The 26,684-nt window shown below is 41.3% G+C and overlaps 1 protein-coding gene across 2 annotated transcripts in view; it reads right to left on the bottom strand.

Annotated features, from left to right (window-relative positions):
* The window catches only part of REEP2 (receptor accessory protein 2), a 44,252-nt gene extending 20,209 nt beyond the window's left edge, over positions 1-24,043 (bottom strand). The window contains exons 1-3 of one of the 2 annotated variants that reach the window (XM_073651440.1): positions 23,849-24,043; positions 8,013-8,085; positions 2,174-2,250 (exon numbers count right to left, since the gene is read on the bottom strand). In XM_073651440.1, coding sequence (XP_073507541.1) covers positions 2,174-2,250; positions 8,013-8,085; positions 23,849-23,880 — 182 coding nt within the window. In that variant the 5' untranslated portion in view covers positions 23,881-24,043. The remainder of the gene's footprint in view (positions 1-2,173; positions 2,251-8,012; positions 8,086-23,848) is intronic. The other variant, XM_073651441.1, reaches the window with a different exon arrangement.
* Between the last annotated feature and the right edge of the window lie 2,641 nt (positions 24,044-26,684).

The following is a 26,684-nucleotide window of genomic DNA, read 5'->3' as shown; positions in this document are numbered from 1 at the left end:
AGAAAATAAAAATTAGGAACACAGGGGTGGGAAACTATTTTAACCCTTTATGGACCAAAGGACATATTGGTCCCATAGTTTTAAACTGCCCATCAATGCAACTGAATAAACTTATGGCCCTTAAAGAGTTAGCTGCTTCTTCAGATAGGAACACATATTCAAGCATTCCACCTGTAAAATTACTCATTGCTTAAATCAGGTTTGTGAGTCAAATGCATTTTTGCCATTTTTTTTACCTATCACAATCTGCATTAAAAATATAAAAATACAAATCTTGCAACTTTTCCATTTGCCACTGGGGATTTTTTTTTAAAGACTTTAACTTCATGTTGTTTCAGGAAACAACACATGAACAGAGTCAGGATCCGCCCATTGTGGCTAGCTTTTGTATATTAAAATCTAATGAGCCTGTCTAGAGGTCATTATGAAGGGAGAGGAGCAGGGTCAGCTGTGACATCAGCTATTGTGATTGGTGGCTTCTGTATATCAACTGTGTATAGAAGTTTTTTGTAATAGTATAGAGGCTGTCATTGTAATCCTGTCTCTGATAATATGGAGCCCTTCTGAAAACTATTACTAAAAGCACAGGAAGAAGTCTACAAAAGCCCCAGTGCTTAATCTGAAAATTTCAAGATAACAATTTTGTTAGATATAATTATATAAAAAGAAAAAGTAACTTTTTTTTATTTTTTTAAATACATGTAACAAGATCATGATTTAAACAATTGGTCATTTTCTGATGCTACCTTTCCTTTAAACAGATCTTTGCAGGTTCTGGTTGAGTTCTTCACAGTAGTGTTCGCACACCCTGCCTATCATTAAAAAGGTGTATCCCCTTTGTTCGAATGTCCACGTCCAACTGAACTAAGGTTAATGATGAGAATGCAATTATCATTAAAGCACCACTCTGGCGTTTTGCTTTTGTTTTATTTCACCGCCAAAGTAGTATCACTAATGCATGTTCCTTACCTCTAGTAATATTCTTACCAGCCGCAGTGTTGTCCTCTTAATGGCGCCACTCTGGTCCCGCTTGGCCATCTTGTGACCGCAGCTTCTTACTGACTGGAATTCAGAGGCGACAGTCACAAGCTCTCAATGTAGGTCTATGGTAGTCTGGTTTTGGCCTTGTTCTGACTCCCATAGACTTCCATTTAGAAGTGACTTCTGGCTGGCCCAGCAAACACTGGAGTGACAAACTGCAGAAGACAACCGGAGCAGCACCAAGAACATAAGAAGACAGCGGTTGGTAACAATTTTACTAGGGTCAAAGAACATGCATTAATAATACCACTCCGGGGGTGAAATATAAAAAATGCTGAAGTAGTACTTTAAAATTATGCACAGTTCTGCGCCAGTGCTCTTTTGCCAAAGATTATGGGAAACCCCTTTAAATAAAAATAAATGTCAGTCAATGGTAGACATATGCAACTGTATATGGAATTTTGCTTTCATCCTTTTCCTTCAGACTATTTGGGCTTCATTTCTTGACTTACCATAACAGCCAGTTAGACCAGGCTTTTTGGCTCAGGAAGAATACACTACTATTATTATACAAGTCATAGAGAGTTATAGTTTACTACAACCAAACATTTGGAGTATGGCACAATCGGGAGAAATTGTGTCCTGTCCTGATTTAACACATACAATTTACGTGTACCAAGGACTAAAATCTGCTTTATGTGCTGATATGGTTAATGCCTTGGTTGTGGAATATTCTAGGAGACGTCTTTAGCTGTTTACTTCTGGATGTCAGTTTTTCAGTAATAAAAGCATCTTCAATGATCCATGGAGTGGTAACACGACCTTGTGTACATATCTTACCACGGAGAATTCATTTTCCACCTGCTCTCGGAAAATATCAGCCTGTTACATTCATTTATGCAGTCAGAAATAGTGCACTTTCCCATCAAGATAATGCACCACACTGGCTTGCCATTTTCCCAGAACTCACTATCAGAGAAAAGGCTAGCAATATAGCAAAAAAACAAGCAGAGAAAAAAAGGGACCAAAGCTCATACTTATATTTTTTTTGTGTATTATATTAGTTTTAGCTATTAGTCAAAATTGCATCCCCTTTTGATAAATGTGTATGAAGGTAAATATGCATGTGAACGGTATAAATACTGGCAATGCTGACATCCCCATTGTAGCTATAAGGCTTTCTGCTACTTACCAGGAAAGGATAATGTCAGTTAAAGTTTCTGCAGTGGAGAAAAAGGCAAACACAATCCAATACATCATCCATTTTACCTGCAAGAAGCCATACATTATTCGTCAGCTTCCATTTAATGCTCAGTAACCTAACTGATCAATGCAAAAAGTATTGGCATGACAAGACAAAAGTTAAAAAGACTAGGGACACTTTTACAGCACATTCCCATAGGGCATTTCTGTGAATATCGTTATGTAGGGGTGTGGACATGATGCATATTTCAATTAGCACTGTGGTTATTTTCCGCAGCATGTGGATCACATTTCTTAAAATCTCGAACATTCACATACTGTAGAGACACTTCGCCACATATCTTTATCAATCAATACCTTGGATTAAGGTCTCTGGGGTAAATTTACAGACATTGGGGTTCATTACACCAGTCTTAAAGAAGTATCATAATAATATTCCGAAATCCATCATAATTATGCATGCAATGGTATGCAAGTGTATTAAAATAATTACCAATCTCCATCTTCCCCAGTTTCCACCATCGCTTCGGTCACTTTCTCACTGTAAATCTATGGAAATTGGTTCGGAGTCTTATAGATTTACATGTTAGTAAATCTTACAAAGTTATATTTGTAAAGCGGTAGCTGTTTTCCTATGTACATGCTGTCTGCAAAAGCTGCAGAGCGGTCACATGGGAGCGGAGTAGCACTGGAAACCAGAGAATACTGCGTAAGTAGACTGCGTATAAAAGTTAACAAAAGCTGCAGATTAGTCACATGGGAGCGGAGTAGCACTGGAAACTAAAGAAGACTGCGTAAGTAGATGGCGTGCGAGTTAGCAAAAGCCGCAGAGTGGTCACAAGGGAGCAGAGTGGCACTGGAAACCAAATAAGGCCAAGTGCCCACGATGCAGAAATGCTGCAGAGCGTTTCTGCATCTCCCTGGCAGAAAAAACGCATGGGGATTTTACATGCGTTTTTTCTGCCAGGAAGAAGCGTTTGTGAAGTGTTTTTCACATGCGGGTTGTCAAGCGCTTTTCCAAGCGATTTTAGCATCACTTGGAAACGTGCTTGACAACTTGGTCACACAACATTATAAATCCATGCAACCGGTGTGACCAAGTTACGATGCTGCAAATGCAGCATCAATAGTAAAAAAAAAGAAAAAAAAATGTTGAAAAGTTTAAAAAAAACATTATGCTCACCTTCCAATGGTCCCCGGTCTCCTTCTCCGGTGCGTCCTGTGTCTTCGGCGGCTTGCGGTGCTCTAAAAAGGACCTTCCATGAAGTCATTTAGTCATGTGACAGGTCGCGTGACCTGTCACATGACTAAATGACGTCATGGAAGGTCCTTTTTAGAGCACCGCAAGCAGCCGAAGAGCCAGCAGTGCCGCCGGGAGAAGACAGGGGGCCATCAGAAGGTAAGCAGATGTTTGTTTGTTTGTTGTTTTTTTTTTTAATTCTTTTTTAACTACAGGTACTATGGTGCCCGGATCTGGAGGAGAGTCTCCTCTTCATGTGGATTATCATTGGGAAACATGGCAGACAACTCAACATGCGTTTTTAATGCGTTTTCGCGGCGGAAATGCAGCAGCGGAAACGCATTAAATCCGCATCGTGGGCACACAGCCTTATACTGCGTAAGTAGACTGCGTGTGAGTTAGCAAAAGATGCAGAGCGGTCACATGGGAGTGGAGTGAAAAGGGAAACTGGAGAAGACTGCGTAAGTATTCCAAAACATTTACACTACATTATGTACAGTAGATAAGGAGGACAGTTTAAGGAATAAAAATTCAGACTAGGTGGCCCAAATCTTCCCAGTCTGTTTCATCATTCATGACAAGAAGCTGAAACTACTGCAAATATAAAGAGGTGTTCCCATCTCCAAGATCCTATCCCAATATGTAATAGGTGTAATAATGATATTAGCAAATACCTCCAGTTAGAAATGTAGTATAGTTCTTCTGATTCGCTGTGTCTCTTTCCTCATGTGCAGGCATTGCAGGACCTTAGGTAACCATGGTTACGACCACTGATATAGTGACAGCTAGTTGCTCGTGGTTGTAACCATGGATACCTAAGATCCTGCAATGCCTGCACATGAGAAAAGAGACATAGCGAATCAGAAAAACTATACTACATATGTAATTGGAGATATTTGGTATTATTACACCTACTACATATTGGGATGAGATCTGGGAGATGGGAATACCCCTTTAAGTGCAGGTATGGTGTGCATCAAAGTTTGTGAATATTTTATGCCACAAAACTGGCACAAAGGCAATAATAAATCTCCCCTATGTATGAAAACTAAGGTCTTAGACTTCCAGTTACCACAGATCGTCACATATCCGTTTATTTTTTTATTGACTGGGTGTCCGCAAAAAAAAAAAAGAAAAAAGGACACTACACTCTTCCATTTTTAATCATAGATCAAGCCAATATCAAGCTAATCCACACAAGTCTATGGGTCTATAATAACCACTGACAGCACGAAGAGGTCATCCATGTGTAATACATGCGCTGCACTTTAACAAACTTTACAAAACATTTTTTCTTGACATTCAAGAAAATTACTGATGGTGAAAATGAACAGATTGACCAACACGAATTAAAATCTGGTCCAGCAAACTGGAAAAAAAAACAATTGGTCTGTTTTTTTGAAGTATGAGTAAATAAACAGACTTCTGAATGAGCGATTAGAAGTGGTTATTATTGTATCCAGTCTAGACAGTCATCTAGGGGATAAATACACCTGCAGAAATTATTATAGCGTCATTTATTCCATGGCGCTTTACATGTGAAAAAGGGGGTATACATAGCAAAAACACTTACAATAATCTTACCAAACGAGTCGGCGACTGGTACAGGAGGAGAGAGGACCCTGCCCCCGAGGACTCACAATCTACAATGGATTGGTGAGGATACAGTAGGTGAGGGTAGAGCTGGTCATGCAGAGATATGGTGGAGCGGTGGTTACTGCAGGTTGTAGGCTTGCCGGAAGAGGTGGGTCTTCAGGCTTCTTTTGAAGGTTTCCATGGCGAGAGTCTGATATGTTGGGGTAGGGAGTTCCAGAGTAGTGGGGTATGCACGGGAGAAATCTTGTATGCGATTATGGGAAGATGAGATAAGAGGGGAGTAGAGAAGTAGGTCTTGTGAGGATCGGAGGTTTCGTGCAGGTAAGTACCGGGAGACTAGGTCACAGATGTATGCGGGAGACAGGTTGTGGGTGGCTTTTTATGCCAGGGTTAGGGTTTTGAACTGGAGTCTCTGGTTAATGGGGAGTCAATGAAGGGATGGACAGAGGGGAGAGACTGGGGAATAGCGGGGAGACAGGTGGATTACTCAGGCAGCAGAGTTTAGGATAGATTGGAGGGCGCGAGAGTGTTGGAAGGGAGGCCACAAAGCAGGAGGTTGCAGTAGTCAAGGCAGGAGATGAGGAGGGCAAGCACTAGTGTTTTTGCAGAGTCTTTGCTGAGGAATGAGCGGATGCGGGAGATATTTTTGAGTTGGAGTCGGCAGGAAGTGGAAAGGGCTTGGATATGTGGTTTGAAGGAGAGATCAGAGTTCAGGGTTACCACAAGGCAGCGAGCTTGCGGGACTGGGGAGAGAATAGCCATTGACGTTGATGGATAGGTCAGATGGGGGGGGGATGAATGAGAAGGTAGAAAGATGATGAATTCTGTTTTATCCATGTTAAGTTTTAGAAATCTGGCAGAGAAAAAGGATGAGATAGCGGACAGACATTGTGGGATTTTGGTTAGTAGGGAGGAGATATCGGGTCCAGAGAGGTAGATCTGTGTGTGTCATCAGCAAGTCTGTGATACCAAGAGATGAGAGAGTCTGTAGTAAGAGGGAATGGTCCACCGTGTCGAAGGCAGATGACAGGTCCAGGAGGAGGAGGACGGAGTAGTGTCACTTGGATTTGGCAGTTAGTAGGTCGTTGGTGACTTTAGTCAGGGCAGTTTCAGTGGAGTGATGCGGTCGGAAGCCAGATTGTAAGCGGTCAAAGAGGGAGCAGGAGGAGAGGTGGGAGGAAATTACTGCTATAAATTCTATACAAATATTGCTATGATGGATCCATGTTCAATGTTCACTTGCTGCCATATATCTCATCCCTTGGCAAATACCATTGTACCAAAATATTGTATTTACTTAACTTGTCAGTGGTTTTAATATTATGGCTGATTGTTATCTTCTATATATATAAAAATGTAAATGTTTGTTCAAAATCGTAAATCTCCGAAAGTTCTTCACAGATTGCATTTGAATACACACATGTTTTTACATACCTACTATGTTTCTATATACCAGCTGCTGGACGTAAAAGCAACAGTGAGAGGGGTATGTTACGAGCTCAGTCCCAGGTTGACTCTCCCCGTTAGAGACATCTCATTCATAAACCCTTCTCATTCTCTTTTAATCACCCCAGCCGCTGCCTGTGCTCTGCTCCTTTTGTGTCCCCCGTGGGGACTGGATGGGTGGGGAATATGACGAGACTGTCTGTTCGAGGTCGAAAGACGCTGCTGCTTATCACCACCACCTGAAAGGTGGCCGTCTTTGCTCTCCAGCACCGCTGCTGCGGCTTCTTCTTCGGCAGGTGAGTCTTACTTACGACTGCGCAACGACAAGTGGGGGAGGGAGGGAAGGAGAGAGGGGCCGCACAACCCTCCATGTGCTCACTAGAGGTAGCCTGACTGCCATTAGGTACCAAATTGAGATCCTCAGACCCCTTGTGAGACCATATGCTGGTGCGGTTGGCCCTGGGTTCCTCCTAATGCAGGACAATGCCAGACCTCATGTGGCTGGAGTGTGTCAGCAGTTCCTGAAAGATGAAGGCATTAAAGCTATGGACTGGCCCGCCTGTTCCCCAGACCTGAATCCGATTGAGCACATCTGGGACATCATGTGTCGCTCCATCCACCAACAGACCACACCACAGACTGTCCAGGAGTTGGCGGATGCTTTAGTCCAGGTCTGGGAGGAGATCCCACAGGAGACCATCCGCAACCTCATCAGGAGCATGCCCAGGCGATGTAGGGAGGTAATACAGGCACGTGGAGGCAACACACAATACTGAACCTCATTTTGACTTGTTTTAATGACATTACATGAAAGTTGGATCAGCCTGTAGTGTGTTTTTCCACTTTAATTTTGGGGGTGACTCCAAATCCAAGCCTCCATTGGTTAATAAATTTGATTTATATTGATGATTTTTGTGTGATTTTGTTGTCAGCACATTCAACTTTGTACAGAACAAAGTATTCAATGAGAATATTTCATTCATTCAGATCTAGGATGTGTAATTGAGCGATATAGATATCTATCTATATCTATATTATTATCATGTTGCGAAATATCAACCAGCCAAAGCTTTGCAACAGCACGCAGCTTGCAGTAAAACAATTAATGAGCAAAGTCGTTGAAGCAACAATCTTGAGAGGACCTTTCAAAGGTGAAGATGTCCTCATTCTTCGCATTCCTATGAAATAAGCAATTTCAATTTAAGAGATTGCAAACGCCAATCGAATTGGGAATTGCAATCACCATCAGCAAAGCTCAGGGCCAATCTTTAGAATTGTGCGGTTTAAATGTAGACATGCATTGCTTGTCACATGGACAATTTTATGTTGCGTGTTCTAGAGTCGGCAAACCAGACAGAGAATAGAACAAAAAATATTGTATACCCACAAGCATTGTGAAATTAAATATTTTAGAAATGTGCACTTTCACTTTTCTTTCTTTTCCATTTAACCAGACTGAGTCACAGCGACGCATGGCCAGGTACAACTAGTAACTTATAAATAATTGTTCATCATCAAACAGGTAGCATCACATACAAAAACTTACATATTCTTTAACATTTTTTGTCTTGACAGCCTTATATGATGAGTATGCTGGATATAACGTGCCAAATAGCAACCTGCACAATGAAAAAAACAAAAATATAGATAAGAGGAGAGTGTGGCAGAATATATCAATCACCACTCATCAGAAATGACTCCGATTTCATTATTAAGGTAAGCTTGTTGCATAATATTTCTCACTAAACACAGAAACAACTAAATGTACAAATACCAAATATTTATTCATTACAATTACATAACTGACCGACTATATTATTCTATTGAAAAGTAATTACTAAAGTCATAAAGTTGAGAACAAATTTTATATATACAGATATTGTGCAGAGAATCATTAGTCGTCTTCAATTAGACATTTTCTGAACATTTTACACACTTCACTTGATTCTAGACTGTGCACAGTACAGAATGTTCTTGTATTTACTAGCCCAGGGTCCAATCTAAATCTGGAATATAATCTGGCAAATCAAATTAGGTAAAATACATTTAAGGACTGTCACTAACAAGGAAGTATCAGCCTAATCTTCCTTCTGTTTCTGGAATAGATTCATTTTTGGAATCAAGCAATATTTTCTGCTGATAGGACAAACACACTACTGCAGAAAATCTATTTTTTTATGTAATACACATACAGAGAAACACACTATAGAATGTGCTTACTACTAAATCAACAAGTTAAATATATTTTAGGGGAAGTTCGGATATGCAGTGGAATTCAGACAGAAACCCAGACAGATTGCTGAGTAACGACACGGTGTGGTCCAAACCCTAGCCCTACTTAGTTCTTAGACCTCATTCACACAGGTTTTTTTGCCATCAGTGTGTCACCAGCGTGTCCGTTTTTTACCATCAGTGTATTCCATGGATACATAAATTACAAAGCTTCTTCTATCTTTTGCAATGTTAAATACTGACAGCATACTGGTGGCACGCTGATGCCATCCTGGTGCTGTACATGGTTTTCACGGACCCATAGATTTTTACTAGCCTTTTTCATCCGTGCTGCTGGAAAAACAAAAACAGATATTTCGTCATGAGTTTTGCTCGCACACACGGTTCGTGAAAAAGGGACACGTGAATCACACTGTAGATTAGAATGGGTACATGTGAAAAAAAAAATGAATAAGACACATACGTGAAACACAGACGTGTGAATGAGGCCTTAGGCTATGTACCCACGATGAGTTTTTGGTGCATTTGACGTTGTGCACTATCGCTGAATTAAAAAAGTAAGCTTCTTAGGCTATGTGCCCACGATGCAGAAATGCTCCGGATTTTTCCCGAGCGTTTCTGCATCTCCTTGGCAGAAAAAACGCATGCGGATTGTACATGTATTTTTCCTGCCACAAGCGCTTTCCAAGCGATTTTAGCATCACTTGGAAAGTGCTTGACAACTTGGTCACACTATATAAATCCATGCAAACAGCATGGATTTATATAGTGTGACCCCAAAGAATGGTTAAAAATAAAAAAATAAATCTATACTTACCTTCCGGTGGCCCCCGCAGTCTTGCTTCGCTCGGTCCCAGCTGCCGGCAGATCGCGGTACACTGAAGGACCTGCCGATGTCAGCATCGCGTGACCCGTCACATGACTATGACGTCAGCGCAGGTCCTTCAGTCCATCGCGAGCTGCCAGCAAGTGAAGACAAGGAGACCGGGGGTCATCAGAAGGTAAATATAATATTTATTTTATTCTTTTCTTCACAGGTTCTATGGTACCCGGGTACCATCCGCACATTGGAATGCGCATCTACACATACAGTGATGTGGAATGCATGCGTTCCAATGCAAGTCAATGGCGGCGAAAACGCAGCCCTTCCGCAAAATAATTGGTAGTGCTGCAGATTTTTCAGCAATGATAATCTGCAGCGGAAATTTCCGCAGCATGTGCACAGCACATGCGGATTATCATTGGGGGACATGGCAGGCCTTCTACCATGCGTTTTTTAAGCGTTTCTGCAGCGTTTTTGCCGCTGTGGAAACGCATAGTGGGCACACAGCCTAACAGTGCCAGCAAAGTGTATGGGATTTTTAAAAATCTCATACCCGCTGCGCTTTTTTTTAGCCCTGTGTAAACTGACCTACAGTGCATGTTTCAAATCCGCAGCATGTCAATTTCTCTTGCGATGACGCTGAGTTTTATGTGCGGATTTTTCCCATAGACTTGAATTAGATGCGGAAATTCTGCCGGTAAAAGAACACGTGCTTTTAGGGCATTTCCGTGGCAGAAACGCACTAAAAACGCACGTAATCCGCACCAGACTATTTAAAGTTGTGTCAAAGCAAAAAAACAGGACGTATCAAAAACAAAAGCAGCTTTATTTAAAGCATGACACTGCAAACAGACAAAAAAAAAAAAGCAATGAAAAACCGCAAGTAACATAATTTACTTAATAGGTGCAGAAATTCTGTGGCATCAAAAATGAATTCCGAGGGAACGGAGGACAGGTGAGAAGAATCTTTTTTTTTTTTTTTTTCTCTTTCGTGAGTGTGTGTGTGAAGAACAGCGCAGGGGACATATCTACAATAGGGGGACCTGGATGGGGCACATTACTGCAAGATGGAGGCCACATTACTAGATGTTTGACAGAATTACTATATGGTGCAAATTGTAAAACAATATTACTGTATGTGGCCAATTGGAGGAAACAAAATTGTAAAAATTATAAAAAATAAAAAAGTTAAATAAATAAAGCATGAAAAAATATTTTGCCGCTAAAAATGCTGTTTTATATATAAACTAAAGTAAACACAAAAAAAGTGCACGTTTATTATCGCCACATCCATAACGGCCCAAGCTATAAAAAAATAAAGACAGCAAAAATGTTCAGACGGTGTATACAAAAAAAAATGGTATCACTAAAAATGTCACCTTGACCAGCAAAGAATGCGGCCCCCCAAATTCAATTTTTTTCTATGTGCGGCCCATATACCCAGCAGAGTTTGAGACCCCTGAAGTAAAATAAGTTACTTGCATTTTTTTTTAAAAAAATACAGTGTAATAAAATAACAAAAACCATCAAAATCTCATTGTGTGAATGTAGCCTTAAAGAGGTTTTCCCACGAACAAAAGTTCATTTTAAAAATAGTCTCTGTCTGTCCGTGTACGGAACATACCATATCTCCTGGGCAGGGGAGGACAAGAAAGACAATACAGACATTACAGCAGGGGAGCGCAGAGGATTCATTTTGTGAGGTAAAATATTGTTTAAAAACAGGCAGTGAAATATTTTACCTCACAAAATGAATCTTCTGCGCTCCCCTGCTGTAATGTCTGTATTGTCTTTTGCTTCCTCCCCTGCCCAGGAGCTGTGGTATGTTCCGTACACTGTCAGACACAGACATTTTTTAAAATGAACTTTTGATCTGGGAAAACCCCTTTACTACCCAAGGTGGTTTGCACATTAATGACTAGGCCAATGTTTACAATTCTGACCACTGTCACTTTATGAGGTAATTACTCTGGAACGCTTCAACAGATTCCCCTGATTCTGAGATTGTTTTTTTCGGGACATATTGTACTTCATGATTGTGGTAAAATTTCTTCAATATCACTTGTGTTTATTTGTGGGAAAAAAAATGGAAATTTGGCAAAAATTTTGAAATTTTCAAAATTTGAATTTTTATGCCCATAAATCAGAGAGATATGTTACACAAAATAGTTAATAAATAACATTTCCCACATGTCTACTTTACATCAGCACAATTTTGGAACTTTTTTTTTTTTTTTTTTTTTGGGACCACATCACATTTGAAGTCACTTTGAGGGGTCTTTATGACAGAAAATACCCCAAAGTGACTCCAATCTAAAAACTGCACCCCTCAAGGTGCTCAAAACCACATTCAAGAAGATTATTAACCCTTCAGGTGCTTCACAGGAAATTTTGGGATGTGGAAGAAAAAAAAAAAAAAAAATGAACATTTAACTTTTTACACAAAAATGTTACTTTAGACCCAAATTTTTTTAATTTTGCAGGGGTAACAGGAAAAAAATAGACCCCAAAATTTGTTGTGCAATTTCCCCCGAGCACGCAGATACCCCATACGTGGGGAAAAAACACTGTTTGGGCACACGGCAGGGTTTGGAAGGGAAGGAGCGACATTTGACTTTTTGAATGTAAAATTTGCTTGAATAATTAGCGGACGCCATGTTGCGTTTGGAGAGCTCCTGATGTGCCTAAACAGTGAAAAACCCCCACAAGTGACAATTTTGGAAACTAGACCCCTCAGGGAACTTATCTAGATGTGTGGTGAGCACCCTGAACCCCCAAGGTGCTTTACAAGAGTTTATAACATGGAGTCGTGAAAATAAAAAAAATCAAACTTTTTCCACAAAAATTATGTTTTAGCCCCAATTTTTTTTTTTATTTTCACAGGGGTAAGAGGAGAAAATGGACCCCAAAAACTTTTGTGCAATTTCTCCAGAGTACGCCAATACCCCATATGTGGGGAAAATACAGTGTTTGGGGGCACGACAGTTCAGAAGGGAAGGAGCACTGTGTGACTTTTTGAACGCAATATTGGCTGGAATTCAGAGCGGACGCCATGTCGCGTTTGGAGAGCCCCTGATGTGGGGGGTTTCCATTATTTAGGCACAAGTGACCCCATTTTGGAAACTACACCCCTCTAGGATTTTATCAAGGGGTATAGTGAACATTTTGAACCCAGAGGTACGACACAGAATTTGATAACATTAGGTCATCATATTGAATAAGTTGTCATTAGTCTTGAGCGCAAGTGCTAGCTACTTGAGTTTGCATCGGGTACTCACGTATGCACCATGTATCGCAGGTGCTCGAGTGACATGCTCAAGTCCCCGCCCGCATGTTTCACGGTTAGACACTCAAAAAAAAAACATGCGGGGATCACTCGTGCATGGCAGGCAATCCACGCGAGTTTTTTTTGGCCGCGAAGCATATGGGGCGGAGACTCGAGCACCCGTGATACTCAGTGCATACCCGAGCACCCGATGCAAACTCAAGTAGCAAGCACTTGTGCTCAACACTAGTCGCCATATCGTCATCTTTTTTTTTTTACTTTTGAAAAAAATCCCAACTCTAGCACAACCATAACCCTAACCAGAGGGTTTATTTTTTGCGCCTTTCCTCGTGCGGCATAAGTGATTAGACGACTTTATTTTTCGGGTCTGTGCGATTACAGTGATACCAGAATCATATCGGGTTTTTATGATTGACAGCTTTCACACACTAAAAGACGCATTTTTTTGCAAAATCTAGTTTTTGCATCGCCATATTTTGAGAGCTATAATTTTTCCATATTTTGTCTGACAGAGTCATGTGATGGCTTGTTTTTTTGCGGGATGAGTTGACGTTTTTATTGGTACCATTTTCAGGCACGTAACATTTATTGATCGCTTTATATTCCGATTTTTGGGAGGCAGAATAAACAAAAACCAACAATTCAGGAATTGTTTTTTTTATTTTTTTTTATGCTGTACCGCGTGTGGTAAAACTAATAAGGTAGCTTTATTCTTCAGGTCAGTACGTTTACAACGGTACCACATTTATATAGTTTTTCTATGTTTTGGCGCTTTTTCACAATAAATCCATTTTAAAGAAAAACTTTTTTTTTGCACCGCTTTATTCTGAGATCTATAACTTTTTTATTTTTCAGCTGATAGAGCTGTATGGCAGCTTGTTAATTGCGAGACAAGATGATGTTTTCAGCGGAACCATTTTTATTTATATTTGTCTTTTTGATTGCGTTTTATTCCATTTTTTGTTTGGCGGTATGATAAAGCATAGTTTTTTGCTTCGTTCTTTTTTTTTTACCGCGTTCACTAAAGGGGCTAACTGGTGGGACAGTTTTATAGGTCAGGTCGTTCTGGACGTGGCGATACCAAATATGTGTACTTTTATTGTTTTGTTTTTTTTCATAATAATATTTATTGATGGGTACATTATATTTTTATTTTTGGTGGATTTTTTTTTTTAATATTTTTACAAACATTTTTTTATTTTTTCATTTTTTAACACTTTTTTTACTTTTATACTTTGTTCCACTATGGGACTTTCACTTTTTTTACTCTGATTGCCTGTATAGCATAGGGATGGAGCACCATCCCTGTGCTATACAGGCTGCCAGCTCTGCAGATGCAGAAGATAATTTGGTCATGCACTGCGCATGATCAAAGTACCTTCCTGCTGTCTGGTGACCCGGATGTTGTCATGACAACATCCGGGTCACCATGACAACCACGGAACCCGGCTTCAGACAGCGAGGGTACGGCGGGGAAGAGGCAAGTATGCAGCGCTTACCTCCACAATGTTGCGATCGACTTTGATCGCATTGCGGAGGTTAATGTGCCGGGAGCGGTGCGGGACAGCTCCCAGCACATAGCACCGGGTGTCAGCTGTCACAATCAGCTGACACCCAGCGGCGATCACGCCCACACACAGGGCGTGCTAATACATACCTGGCTCTTAAAGCCCAGGCCGCAGATACGTATTCGTATGCACTGGACTGTAAAGGGGTTAAAGGTTAGAGAAATATATAGTGATAGGACAAATACATTTTCTAAAAGAGAAATGTGGTTGCAGGTTATCCAGCTACGACAACCACTTTTCATTCATTTGCTTTCAGAGATGGATCTAGAATATATATATTATAATACAAATATATTGTGGTAGATTGACTCACTCGGCTTCTTAGAAGCAGACACAGGAACCATTTCTATTTAAAGTGCAGCTGGTTTATTGCAATCCTCAAATCACGTCACCAGAAAATGTAAATACAGCCTTTGTCCGGCAGAGGGTAAAACATAAAATAACAAGTCCATACAATAGTGCTGGTTAGCCCACCTGGCTTAGAGTCCAGCTTCAATGTCCTTTAATAAAGGCATTCAATCGAGGAGACCTGCAATCTCCATATATCCAGCATGTGTGAAACAAACAGCTCAGAGCTTTCACCTCCAGGCCCAACCCACACCAAATGCTCTAAAGGCTGTGAATTTTATCATCTGACTTCCTCCCTCTCTACAGGTGTTCAATCATCCTAGCACTAAAATTGGCTGATTAACCCCTTTGTGTGCTGGAACCTTGTTCCTATGTTTAATTGCTGGAGCTAACAATCTCAGCACTACATATCTCCCCTCCAATACTTTGACAGTGACTGTCACAATATATGCATGAATGTGAATGAATGCATATATTATATACACACACACACACACACACACACATCTCCTATATCTCCTATTGTGCCGTGTGCAATATAAAGTACATTGGCATATATGAGAATATAAATTACTAGCTATTGAACCCGTTCTACACCCGGGTGGCGAGCATTTTTATTGGTATATGGTCTCCCATGCTGGTATGTGCTGCCCCCTCCTGGTATTTGCGCTGCACCCATCCTGTCTCCACCATCCTATCCCGGTATGCGTGGCACCCCTCACCCCCAATCCCGGTATGCGTGGCACCCCTCACCCCCAATCCCGGTATGCGTGGCACCCCATCCCTCATCCTGGTATGCGTGGTGCCCCGCATTCCTATCTTGGTATGTATGGTACCCCCTGATCCCTATTCTGCTATGCATGGTCCCCCTCACCCTCCAATCCTGGTATGCATGATCCCCCTCACCTCCCAATCCCGGTATGTGTGGCACCCCTCATCCCTTTCACGTTGTACATACATACAAAAAAAATAAACACTTATACTCACCTTTCTTCCCTGTGCTCCAGCGCTGCTGTGTCCTGTTCTGCCGGAGACAGGGGGAGGAGTGCGGCGCCGGAGCACCTCGCTGTCCGGCACCATTTTGCTGAAGACACACTGCAAATGTGTCTTCAGTAAAATGCGCTGGATAGCGCTATACGCATGCGCCGATCCGACGCCTCACTCCTGCCCCGGTCTTCGGCGAAGAGAGGCGCCGCGGCAATGCTCCTCCCGGTCAGGTAAGTATGGCGCCGGAGATCGTGGTATGTGTTCAGTGTCTACGCATACTGCATTCTCTGGCGCCATACACTCATCTTACCTGTAACGGCTCAAAGCGTGCTTCTGTCTGGAGTCAGACTGCGCGTCACGCATGCGCAGTCTATAAAGGCTTCAGACAGAAACACGCATCCCCCATTATATTATAGATATATTAAAGCAGTATTCTTGAATTCAGTGCATTAACAGCCTGACTTAAAAGTGGGTCAGTTACAGTAAATTAATTTTCACAATCCAAGAAAGGAAGAAATACTTGACCCCATTTCAGTGTTTTTTAAATATTTATTGTGACATGTAAGCCTTTGACATTTGGTGAAACCAGCAGACAATATAGACCTGTATTAGAATAATGTTTTTCGAGGCACAAAACTAAATTCATATGATTAAAAGAAAACTAATTACATAAAAAAAAAGTATAATATTTTATCCAATGCATTGTTATAAATGGTACATAATTCTTAGTGTTATATATGCTTAGGAGTAGTCATTGTTAAGACTGTACACCTCATCCAATTGGAAGTGTTTCAAGTGGGGTACCACAAGGCTCGGTCCTGGCCCCAGTGTTGTTCAACATTTTTAGAAATGATCTAGATAAGGGAACTGAAGGTAAACTAATCAAATTTGCAGGTGATGCCAGGAGTGTACATATGAATTGTGGGACCCCATAGCAGAAGTTCAAATTGGTTCCCTCCCCCCGCTTAAAAAAAAATAAATAAATAGCTGTCTGGGTCACACAAGAGCAGATCTCACAACTTTCGAGCCTTTACATAGTTAACTCTTTCATTGCCACCATAACATATTATGCAAACAAAAGTGACCCCCTCCCCAAACACAGTATGATACACCCATGATAATTCCTCCACTTGCACAGTATAATGACCCTACTGTACAACACCTTAACTCCCAAGCAAAGTATGGTGACCCCAACACAGTATGATCCCCAGAATATAATGAACCCCGCCCCCAATGGTCCTCCACCACAATATAATGAACCCCGCCCCCAATGGTCCTCCACACAATATAATGCACTCTCCCCATGGTCCTCCACACAATATAACGCACTCTCCCCATGGTCCTCCACACAATATAACGCACTCTCCCCATGGTCCTCCACACAATATAATATAATGCACCACACATACTGTATTATGGCCACCGGTCACTGATTTAAAAAAATAAATAAAACAGTACTCACCTCTCCTGCTTCCAGCCAATGTTCCAGTCTCCTCAACATGTGGTGTGAAACGCCATACATCTCAGAGCAGCGGCCATCCTGTAATGACGTCATCGCGCTGACGATCAGCGTGAGCAATGTTGGTGGAGGAGGGAGCGTCAGACACTTCCACCCTCATCATTCTGTGGGTGCTAACGGGAGGAGTGCAGTGAAGGCCCTGTGCGGTGAGTACCTGCTAACGGACCAAATAGCAGTGGCGTTGCCACTAAAAGCTAGGAGGGATAGCTAACACTAGAGAAGACAGAGAAAGGATTCAGAAGGATCTAGATAATCTTGAACATTGGACAGAAACTAATAAAAATGGTATTTAACATGGAGAAATGCAATATTCTACATCTGTGCAAGAAAAACCAATAGGACATCTACAGAATGGGAGGAATAGAACTAAGCAACAGCACGTGTGAAAGAGACTTGGGTATACTAATAGATCACAGACTGCACGAGTCAACAGTGTGATGCCGCAGCAAAAAAGGCAAACATAGTTCCGGGACTGTATTGAGAAGCATGGAGTCTAGATCACATGAAGTAATTATCCCCCTCTACTCCTCCTTGGTCAGGCCTCATCTGGAATACTGTGTCCAGTTCTGGACACCACATTTTAAAAAAGAAATAAAAAACTGGAGGAAGTCCAGAGAAGAGCTATCAGGATTGTTAGCGGACTGCAAATTATGTACTACGAGGAACGGTTAAAGGATCTGGGAATGTTTAGCTTGTAAAAAATAAGGCTAAGAGGAGACTTAATAGCTGTATACAAATATCTGAAGGGCTGTCACAGTGTAGAGGGATCATTCTTATTCTCATTTGCACATGGAAACACGAGAAGCAATGGGATGAAACAAAGGGAGAAGATACAGATTAGATATTAGAAAAAGCTTTTTTGACAGTGAGGGTGATCAATGAGTGGAACAGGCTGCCACAAGAGGTGGCGAGTTCTCCTTCAATGGAAGTCTTCAAACAGAGGCTAGACAGACATCTGTCTGAGATGGTTTAGTGAATCCTGCATTGAGTTGAGGGTTGGACACGAAGACCCTGGAGGTCCCCTCCAACTCTAACATTCTTTGCATACTGGAGAGCAAATGGTTTTAAAAATTGTTAACCATTCAATATGTGCAGACAATTTTTTTGAGACGTGCCAAAACTGCTTCAGGAAACTTTTTTTGGAGGAGTTTTTCTTTCCTGAAAAGTTTCCTAAAGTTGTTCTGGAAAATGCCCCCCCCACCTCCTTTTTTGAGGCTTTTAATTGGACCGAGAAGAAACCGAGAAGAAACTCTTCATATCCTCCTAAAAAATGCAAATCTCCACAAAAACTCACAAGGTTCTGCTCAGTTTCCTCAACAACAAAAAAGCTGAGCAAAAAGACTCTGTGTGCACATAACCACTGCTTCAAAAACTCTGAGAAAAGAATTGAAATAATTTTCCATGGGAAATCCACTTCCATGTTCACCTTTTTGTTTACCAAAAACCTCAATGTGTAAATAGAATGTGTGCATATAAGGCTTTCTTTTGCACTAAGCGGCATTTCAAAGCCTTAAGTGGGAAAAAAAATAGCACACCTGTCAGTGGGATTGAGCTCAGTAAACTACATACACTGTCAGGTGGGCGACATTGCACTGATTAAAATGATACCTTGGTTGATTAAATCCGTCCTGTGGTTCTTGTGTAATCTTTAAGAGAAACCCCTCATATGAACAGCAAATTGGATTTCTCATAAAAAAAACAACATGATAAATGTTCCAACTGTTAGAGTACATTATGTGCACACATTTTTTCAAGGAGTTTTTGGAGCAGAAACTCTTCAAATCTCAAAACCGCTGTTGTCAGCAAAAAAATTCCATGTGCACATAGCCTTAAAGCAGTTTCTAAAGAATTTAAAAAAAAATTCCAAAAAAGAAACGCATTGTGAACAAAGCCTTAGGGTAGGAATATACAGCAACATGGTTGTTTTATAATTTGCAAAATCAATACTTGCTTTCAAGTAACTATTTTACAATGCTGGCAACATTGTGAGCAACCTGCAATCGGAAATCCATCAAATTTTAGTTTTTTTGTGGCTATCACTGTATATGCAATATTGGAATGTATCACTAAGATCCTCACGAGGAGCGACCAAACTGCTTTTGCAGCCTGAGGTCACGTTCACGGGATCAGTATTTTACCTCAGTATTTGTAAGCCAAAACCAGGAGTGGGTGATAAATACAGATGTGGTGACGTGTTTCTATTATGCTTTTCGAGACTGTTCCACTCCAGATTTTGGTTTACACATACCAAGGTAAAAAAAAAAAACTCACCAAAAGCTCATTGTGGGCACATAGCCTTACCCTAGAGATCTAATTTTCCCTTAAAGGATATAACCAATTTTCTAAGAGGACCAGCCACCAGGTAAAAGCGGCCAATTTTTGCTCTTATTTAATTCGCACTGCTCCACTGAGTATTCCATTTTGTTCTTTTATATTTTTTAACCCACCAGTCTTTATTCTACTCTGCAATATTATCCTCTGATCAATACTCCCTTGTAAAGATCATAAAAATTAGCTCAATAAAAAACAAAAACATATCTCTGGAACCGTATGTTAAAATAAAACACACCAAATGGAATAGTCAGGGGATCAACTGGAATAATATGTGAGCAAAAACTGGCCCCTTTTGACCTGTGACAGGTCCTATTTAAATGCCCGTATTTAGGGCCAGAACCCGTTTTTGCAATTGGGTTTCATTAAGAGTTTAGCATTATTTTGCTTCTATAGCCTCTGTGTTGCATCTATAGCTACCTTCAGAATGAGTTAACTGAGACTCCCATCAGCCAGCTAGTTCTAACACAGATCATAACTTTTGTATTTTTTAAGATCTTCTCAGCTTATTTAATAACACAAGCCACATTACAGGGGTTGTCCGGCCTTGTGTGACTGCAGACTTGTGAATCCTCACATCACGCACACTGCACAATGTGAGGATTCTCTGGTGTTGGGAGCGTGACTGCAAGTATATGATTTGAATACATGTGGTCATGTGCCGACTAGACGTGTACTGCCTTGCTCAATGCAAATGTATTGAGAACGAGGCTGGACACGTCTAGTGGGAATGTGGCCAGAAGTATGCAAATTGCATAATTGTGGTCACATGACCACCCGCTCCCGGCATCAGAGAATCCCTCAGAGAATGCAGTGTGCGAAATATGAGGATTCGCAAGTCTGCAGTTACAGAGTGACCCATGACTCGGATCAAAAACAGACGTTTCTATGATTTTGTGTAGACGACTTGGTCCACAAAAAACACAGACATGTGAACAGCCCCAAGGCTGGACAACCCCTTTAAAGTTGAGCTGATCTTTATGGTCATAAATCATGTGGGAGGAGCTCAGAAAAAAAAAACTGTTAAGGCTTGTAAATTCTCCATCAGAGCAAACTCACTGAAGGATTTGCATCGAAACCATTCGTGCAGGAAGACAAAGAGCTTGTAGCAGTGCAAAATTAGTAAAGAAACACAATTGTAAAAATTTTCTTTTAAGCCCAAAATTCATACATTTAAGTAAAAAGAACAAAAAATGTCCCAAACTGTGTTCATGTTTTTTAGGATTTAGTTATTAGGCTATGTGCACACAGCATTTTTTGGATGCAGATGCAGCCGGTGAGTTTTCCCTGGTGAAGCCACAATAGGAAAACGCCAACAATCGGCTTTGCTGGCAGTTTTACCTTCATTCTGGTGCCATTATTTACTCTATACTGTGAAGGATAAAGAGCTCGGAAGCCATCTGAACCCTGAAGTGGTTAAAGAAAGTGACATATCACAAAAAGTGTGCACAGCAGTGACGTTTTGCCATTGCTAAGCATTATGTTCATTTTATGGGGTGAATTTGTGGCATTTTTCAGGTCAATTCCAAGCAAAATCAACATACCCTTAAAGTGTTGTTTTTTTTTTCAATGTACACACTGTCAGGATTCTCATCCATTTCTCTCGTGTTGGAAACAGAGAGGAATCCTGACAGTGTGCATGCTGCGACAATTCAACAACCTACAGTCATATAGAGTGACTGCAGAAATTCCTCTTGAGCTCCCCTTTAACGCCTAGAAAGTCTGACGATGTACATGGAAAATTAGGAATTTTTAATAACTTCATTCTTATAAGTGTTTGGCTTCTTTAACACATTGTTCTCACAAAAACACTTCCTGGTCTGAGATCTGTAGATTCATACCTGGTACACCTAACAAAGCGTCCACTGTCCTAAACTCACATGTATATGTGTGTAAAGTAGTCAGTGTCCAGCTTGTATAACAGTGCAAATTTGGTGTGCTCTCTAACTCACACAGCTATTAATGTCTAAACCACTGGCAACAAAAGTGAGTACATCCCTAAGTGAAAATGGCTAAATAGTGCCCAAAGTGTCAATATTTTGTGTGGCCACCATTATTTTCAAGAACTGCCTTAACTCTATTGGGCATGGAGTTCACCAGAGCTTCACAGGTCGCAACTGGAATCCTCTTCCATTCCTCCATGACGACATCACGGAGCTGGTGCATGTTAGAGACCTCACGCTCCTCCACCTGGAAATATGCTTGGCCAGTCCAGCGCCTTTACCCTTAGTTTATTAAAGAAGGCAGTGGTCATCTTGGAGGTGGGCTTGGGGGTCATTCTGTTAGAATACTGCCCTGAGGCCCAGTTTCAGAAGAGAGAATCATACTCTGCCTCAGTATATGTTGGCATTAATGGTTCCCTCAATGAACTGTAACTCCCCACAGTCAGCAGCACTCATGCAGCCCCAAACCATGACACTCCCACCACCATGCTTGACTGTAGACAAGACACACTTGTCTTTCTGCTTCTCACCTGGTTGCCGCCACACATGCTTCACACCATCTGAACCAAATAAGTTTATATTGGTCTCACAGATGACAAAACACGGTCCCAGTAATCCATGTCCTTAGTCTGCTGGTCTTCAGCAAACTGTTTGCGGGCTTTCTTATGCATCATCTTTAGTAGAGGCTTTCTTCTGGGACAACAGCCATGCAGACCAATTTGGTGCAGTGTATGGTCTGAGCACTGACAGGCGGACCCTCCACCCGTGTAACCTCTGCAGCAATGCTGGCAGCACTCACACGTCTATTTTGAAAAGACAACCTCTGGATATGATGCATGCACTCAACTTCTTTGGTCAACCATGGCGAGGCCAGTTCTGAGTGGAACCAATCTTGTTAAACCGCTGTATGGTCTTGGCCACCGTGCTGCAGCTCAGTGTCAGGGTGTCGGCAATCTTCTTATAGCCTCGGCCATCTTTATGTAGAGAAACAATTCTTTTTCTCAAATCCTCAGAGTTCTTAGCCATGAGGAACCATGATGAACTTCCAGCGACCAATATGAGAGTGAGAGCGAGAACACCAAATATAACACCCCTGCTCCCAATTCCCACCTGAGACCTTGTAACATTAATGAGTCACATGACACCAGGGAGGGAAAATGGCTAATTGGGTACAATTTGGTCATTTCACTTAGGGGTGTACTCACCTTTGTTGCCAGCGTTTTAGACATTAATGGTTATGTGAGTTATTTAGAGAGCACACCATATTTACACTGTTATACAAGCTGTACACGGACTACTTTACATTGTATCAAAGTGTCAAATGTTCAGTGTTGTTCCATGAAAATATATAAAATATTCACAAAAAATGCGAGGGGTGTACTCACTTTTGTGAGATACTGTATCTAGCAAAGACATACGGACCAGATGTATCTGGCGCGGACATACATATCAGATGTATCTAGTGTGGACACATGGACCACCTGAGACCTTTTACCACCTCCACTACTTCTAGTACACCACAGATGAATGCATAGCAGTATAGTGTCCTCTAATGAAGACTGGACATGAGACATTACCTCTACATGACTTACTGTCATACGTGAATAGTACCCATGTTATAGCAGCAGCACATGTCCTGTGTGATATCGCCATGTGTGATAAGCAGGAGCACTGGGAATTCTGGGAGATCACAAGGTCATCAAACCGATTACAGGCAATATAGTTATACATGAAGTGGATGCTGTGACAATGGCGGACGTTGGTGCAACCTGGCAGGACACACAGGGGCCCAATAGGTGAAGGGGCCACCACTAACTCCAAAGCAGGTGGGATTGAGCATTATGATGAGCTATTGTACAAGGGCCCATATACGGTGCTTGGACAGGGCCCTCTTCTGTCTGTGTCCAACAGTGGGATGTCAATTCTAGCTGAGGCTCGCAAAGTATAAAGGATGCAAGGAGGTCCAAACAGGATCAGTGACAGAAAACTTAAGGAGCCACATCCATGTGTAAGAAGATTTCTGAGACATTATATATATATATATATATATATACATATGTGGGATATATATACATACTCACATGTATGGGGTAATGGATCAATAAATATATACATACACACACTCATATGGCATGCATATATATATATATATATATATATATATATACCTGGGACATAGAAATAGACACACAGCTGTGGGCTATATATGGATAATATATACACACGATGATGAATCTGGCCCCTGTATGAGCACTCCCTGTCTCCTCCACCACATCACCTCCCAGTACATGGCTAATATGCGAGCTGTCACCCATCCACCCCTCCCCCATGGCCGGGCTACTTACACCACCAGTCTGGAGATGATCCAGGACACCATCCTGCCTGTGCCCAGCGGGGGGTCCCGGGGCAGAGCTCAGCACAGGATGCCCGGGAAGTCTCCCGTTCAGGGATGCTGGGATCACAATCCCGGACCCAATCTGTAAAGGCAAAGTCTCTGCAGCAATCCGGGAGGCGTGTCTATGTGATAAAAGGCGCGGTGCGATGAGGTACTTCTTGTCGGAGGGCAGAAAACCCCGGATGCTGCTGCTAGCTGACTCAGAGCAGGAGTAGGACCAGTGTCTATAGGATTGGACGGCACCTGGCTGCTTTGCGGCTATATAGGCTGCACAGTGTATTCTGTGAATGAACCCTCTGAAAATCAGAGAGGAAGCTTTATTGTAGGGATCTAGTAATATGGGCAGGTAGGCAACAAATAGCCCTGGAGTCCATGGAAGCGACCTACATCTATCCCTATGTCTGTCCTTTGGTCAGTATCATTATTGGGTCAGTATTTTACCTCAGTATATGTAAGCCAAAATCAGGAGTGGGACAATCAGAGGAAAAGTATAATAGAAACACGTCACCACTTCTGTATTTATCACCCACTCCTGGTTTTGGCTTACTGGCTTACATACTGAGGTAAAAAATCACCAAATACTGAACATGTGAACGTGGCCTTACTGGCAGTAGAATTCTTCAGGTCGGGACCATTATGAAGATCCCAAACTTTTATGGTTTTGTTTTACCCATAACTTTTTTCTGTTTTAGTCGATGGCACTGTGTGAGCGCTTGTTTCTACGGCCTGAGCTGTACATTTTCTTGGTATCCTTTGGAGTGCATAACACGCTTTGATCACTTTCTTTTGCTTTTTAGTGGAAGGTGCTGCCACAAAAAATTACAATTTTGGCATTTTTTTATTTTTTTTTACAGCATTTACATTATGGGTTAAATAATTTTATATTTTGATACATCAGACTGTTACAGAATCAGCAATAACTGTTAAGCTTATTTTTTTTTAATTTGTTAGTTTTGGATGAGTAAAAGGCGGTTTTCAAACTTTTATGTATATTTTTTATTTTTATAAATATTCTTAAAAACATATATTTTTAAACTTTTTATAATAAGGCAATTTAAACTTATTTAAACCTCGGTTAAAAGAAGTGACATAAGATAGAACATGTGCACAGCAAAGTTGTTTTGACACTGCTGTACATATGTTCATTTTATAGGGCGCTTTTGTGGCCCTTTTTCATGTGGATTCCGTTTGACAAAGATGTTGTGTGCGCAAAGCCTAAGGGATTGTGCACAAAGATTTTTTTTTTCCCCTCTCCAAAATCTGATTCAAAACTCTTGGAAAACGCTCTCTGGCTATGTGCACTCCAGTCTTGATGAAGGTGCGTGGTGGAGTCAGACGCTCCTTATTCATGAAGAAGTGCATGTCTCTTCATATCTGATATATATCTGACGTGTTGAAGTGAGTCAGACCTAGTTGGATAGTGGTCCCCTAAGGGTCCCAATACCCTGTTTTACGCCGCACTATAGTAGCGGCAGTTAGCCACACTTGGTTGCGTGACCTGTGTCGTGGTCAAAGTCACCGTCTAGCCCCCGGCTTATCGTCTTATAGCCACAAGATAATAGGAGAGATCACCTAATTGTAAGGGGAATGTGTTATCAGAAAATGACCTACTGTTTAAATCAGGTTTTAGTACTAAATGTAGGGGGTTTTTTTTCATTTCATAATCTGTACTAAAAATGAGAATCTTGCAATTTTCACAGTGCCATATTTTAGACACATAGTTGTAATTTATGTTGTTTCAGGAAATCCATACATAGACTTACACCTCATTCAGACTTTTGTGTTGCACATACATGTTGTATCAGCGTTTTTCATGGATACAACACGTATCCATTCTAATCTAGGGGGCTGTTCACATATGTGTTTTTTCATGGAACATGTGTCCATGCCAAATACATGGAGACATGTCCGTTTTCCTCTGGTATCACGGATGACCCGAGAGCCAATACAACAAATCTATAGGTCCATGAAAAACTTGTACAGTACACTGCAGCACACACATTACCAAAGACAGAAAAACACTGTTGACACTGATGGAAAAAAATGGACACACTGATGACACGGTACGATTTTTCCCGAATGTGTTGAAACACGGACATGTGAATGAGTTCTTACTCAGACCTTATTTTTTGTATTCAGACAGTCATCTAATGAGCGTGTGCAAAGATCATTGTAAAGGGAAGAGGATCAGGATCAGCTGTGACCTCACCTATTGTGAAGGTGTGCAAATCAGGAGTAGTACAGAAGATTATAGACACCTGGCTGGAGATGAAAGAAGTGAAGTAGGAGAAATCTCATGGTCAATTTGAGAGCAGCTGTGGACAATGCTACTTAAAGGGGTTGTTCACTACTCGAGCAACCCCTTCTCAGTAGCTGTATTCCCTATATTAACCTCAGGTGCCGACGCCGTTCTTGTGACATTGGAGCCATTGGAATCTTGTCTCCAAGAGCTCATGTGATGTTTTGTTCCATGAGTCCTGCAGCCAATCAGCAGCCACTTCACTCTCCCATTCTTTGGACGTAGCTGACATCCGGCAGCACATGTACACAGGACAATGTGCTGAGAATGACAATATTTAAGTAAGGCAACATTATCACGGCATTATTTTGGTCAGTCACATCAGTATTTCATCACATCAGTATTTGTAAACCAAAACCAGAAGTAGGTCAAAAATGTAGAATTGGTGTACATGTTTCTATTATACTTTTCCTCTGATTGTTCCTCTCCTGGTTTTGGCTCCCATTCCTGAGAAAAATACTGATGTGAAATACTGCCCAAAATACTG

This window comes from Phyllobates terribilis, unplaced genomic scaffold (genome assembly GCF_046119375.1).
Source record: "Phyllobates terribilis strain yellow unplaced genomic scaffold, ASM4611937v1 Scaffold_11__3_contigs__length_659146591, whole genome shotgun sequence".
Taxonomy (NCBI): domain Eukaryota; kingdom Metazoa; phylum Chordata; class Amphibia; order Anura; family Dendrobatidae; genus Phyllobates; species Phyllobates terribilis.
This window is presented reverse-complemented; position numbering and strand designations above follow the sequence as displayed.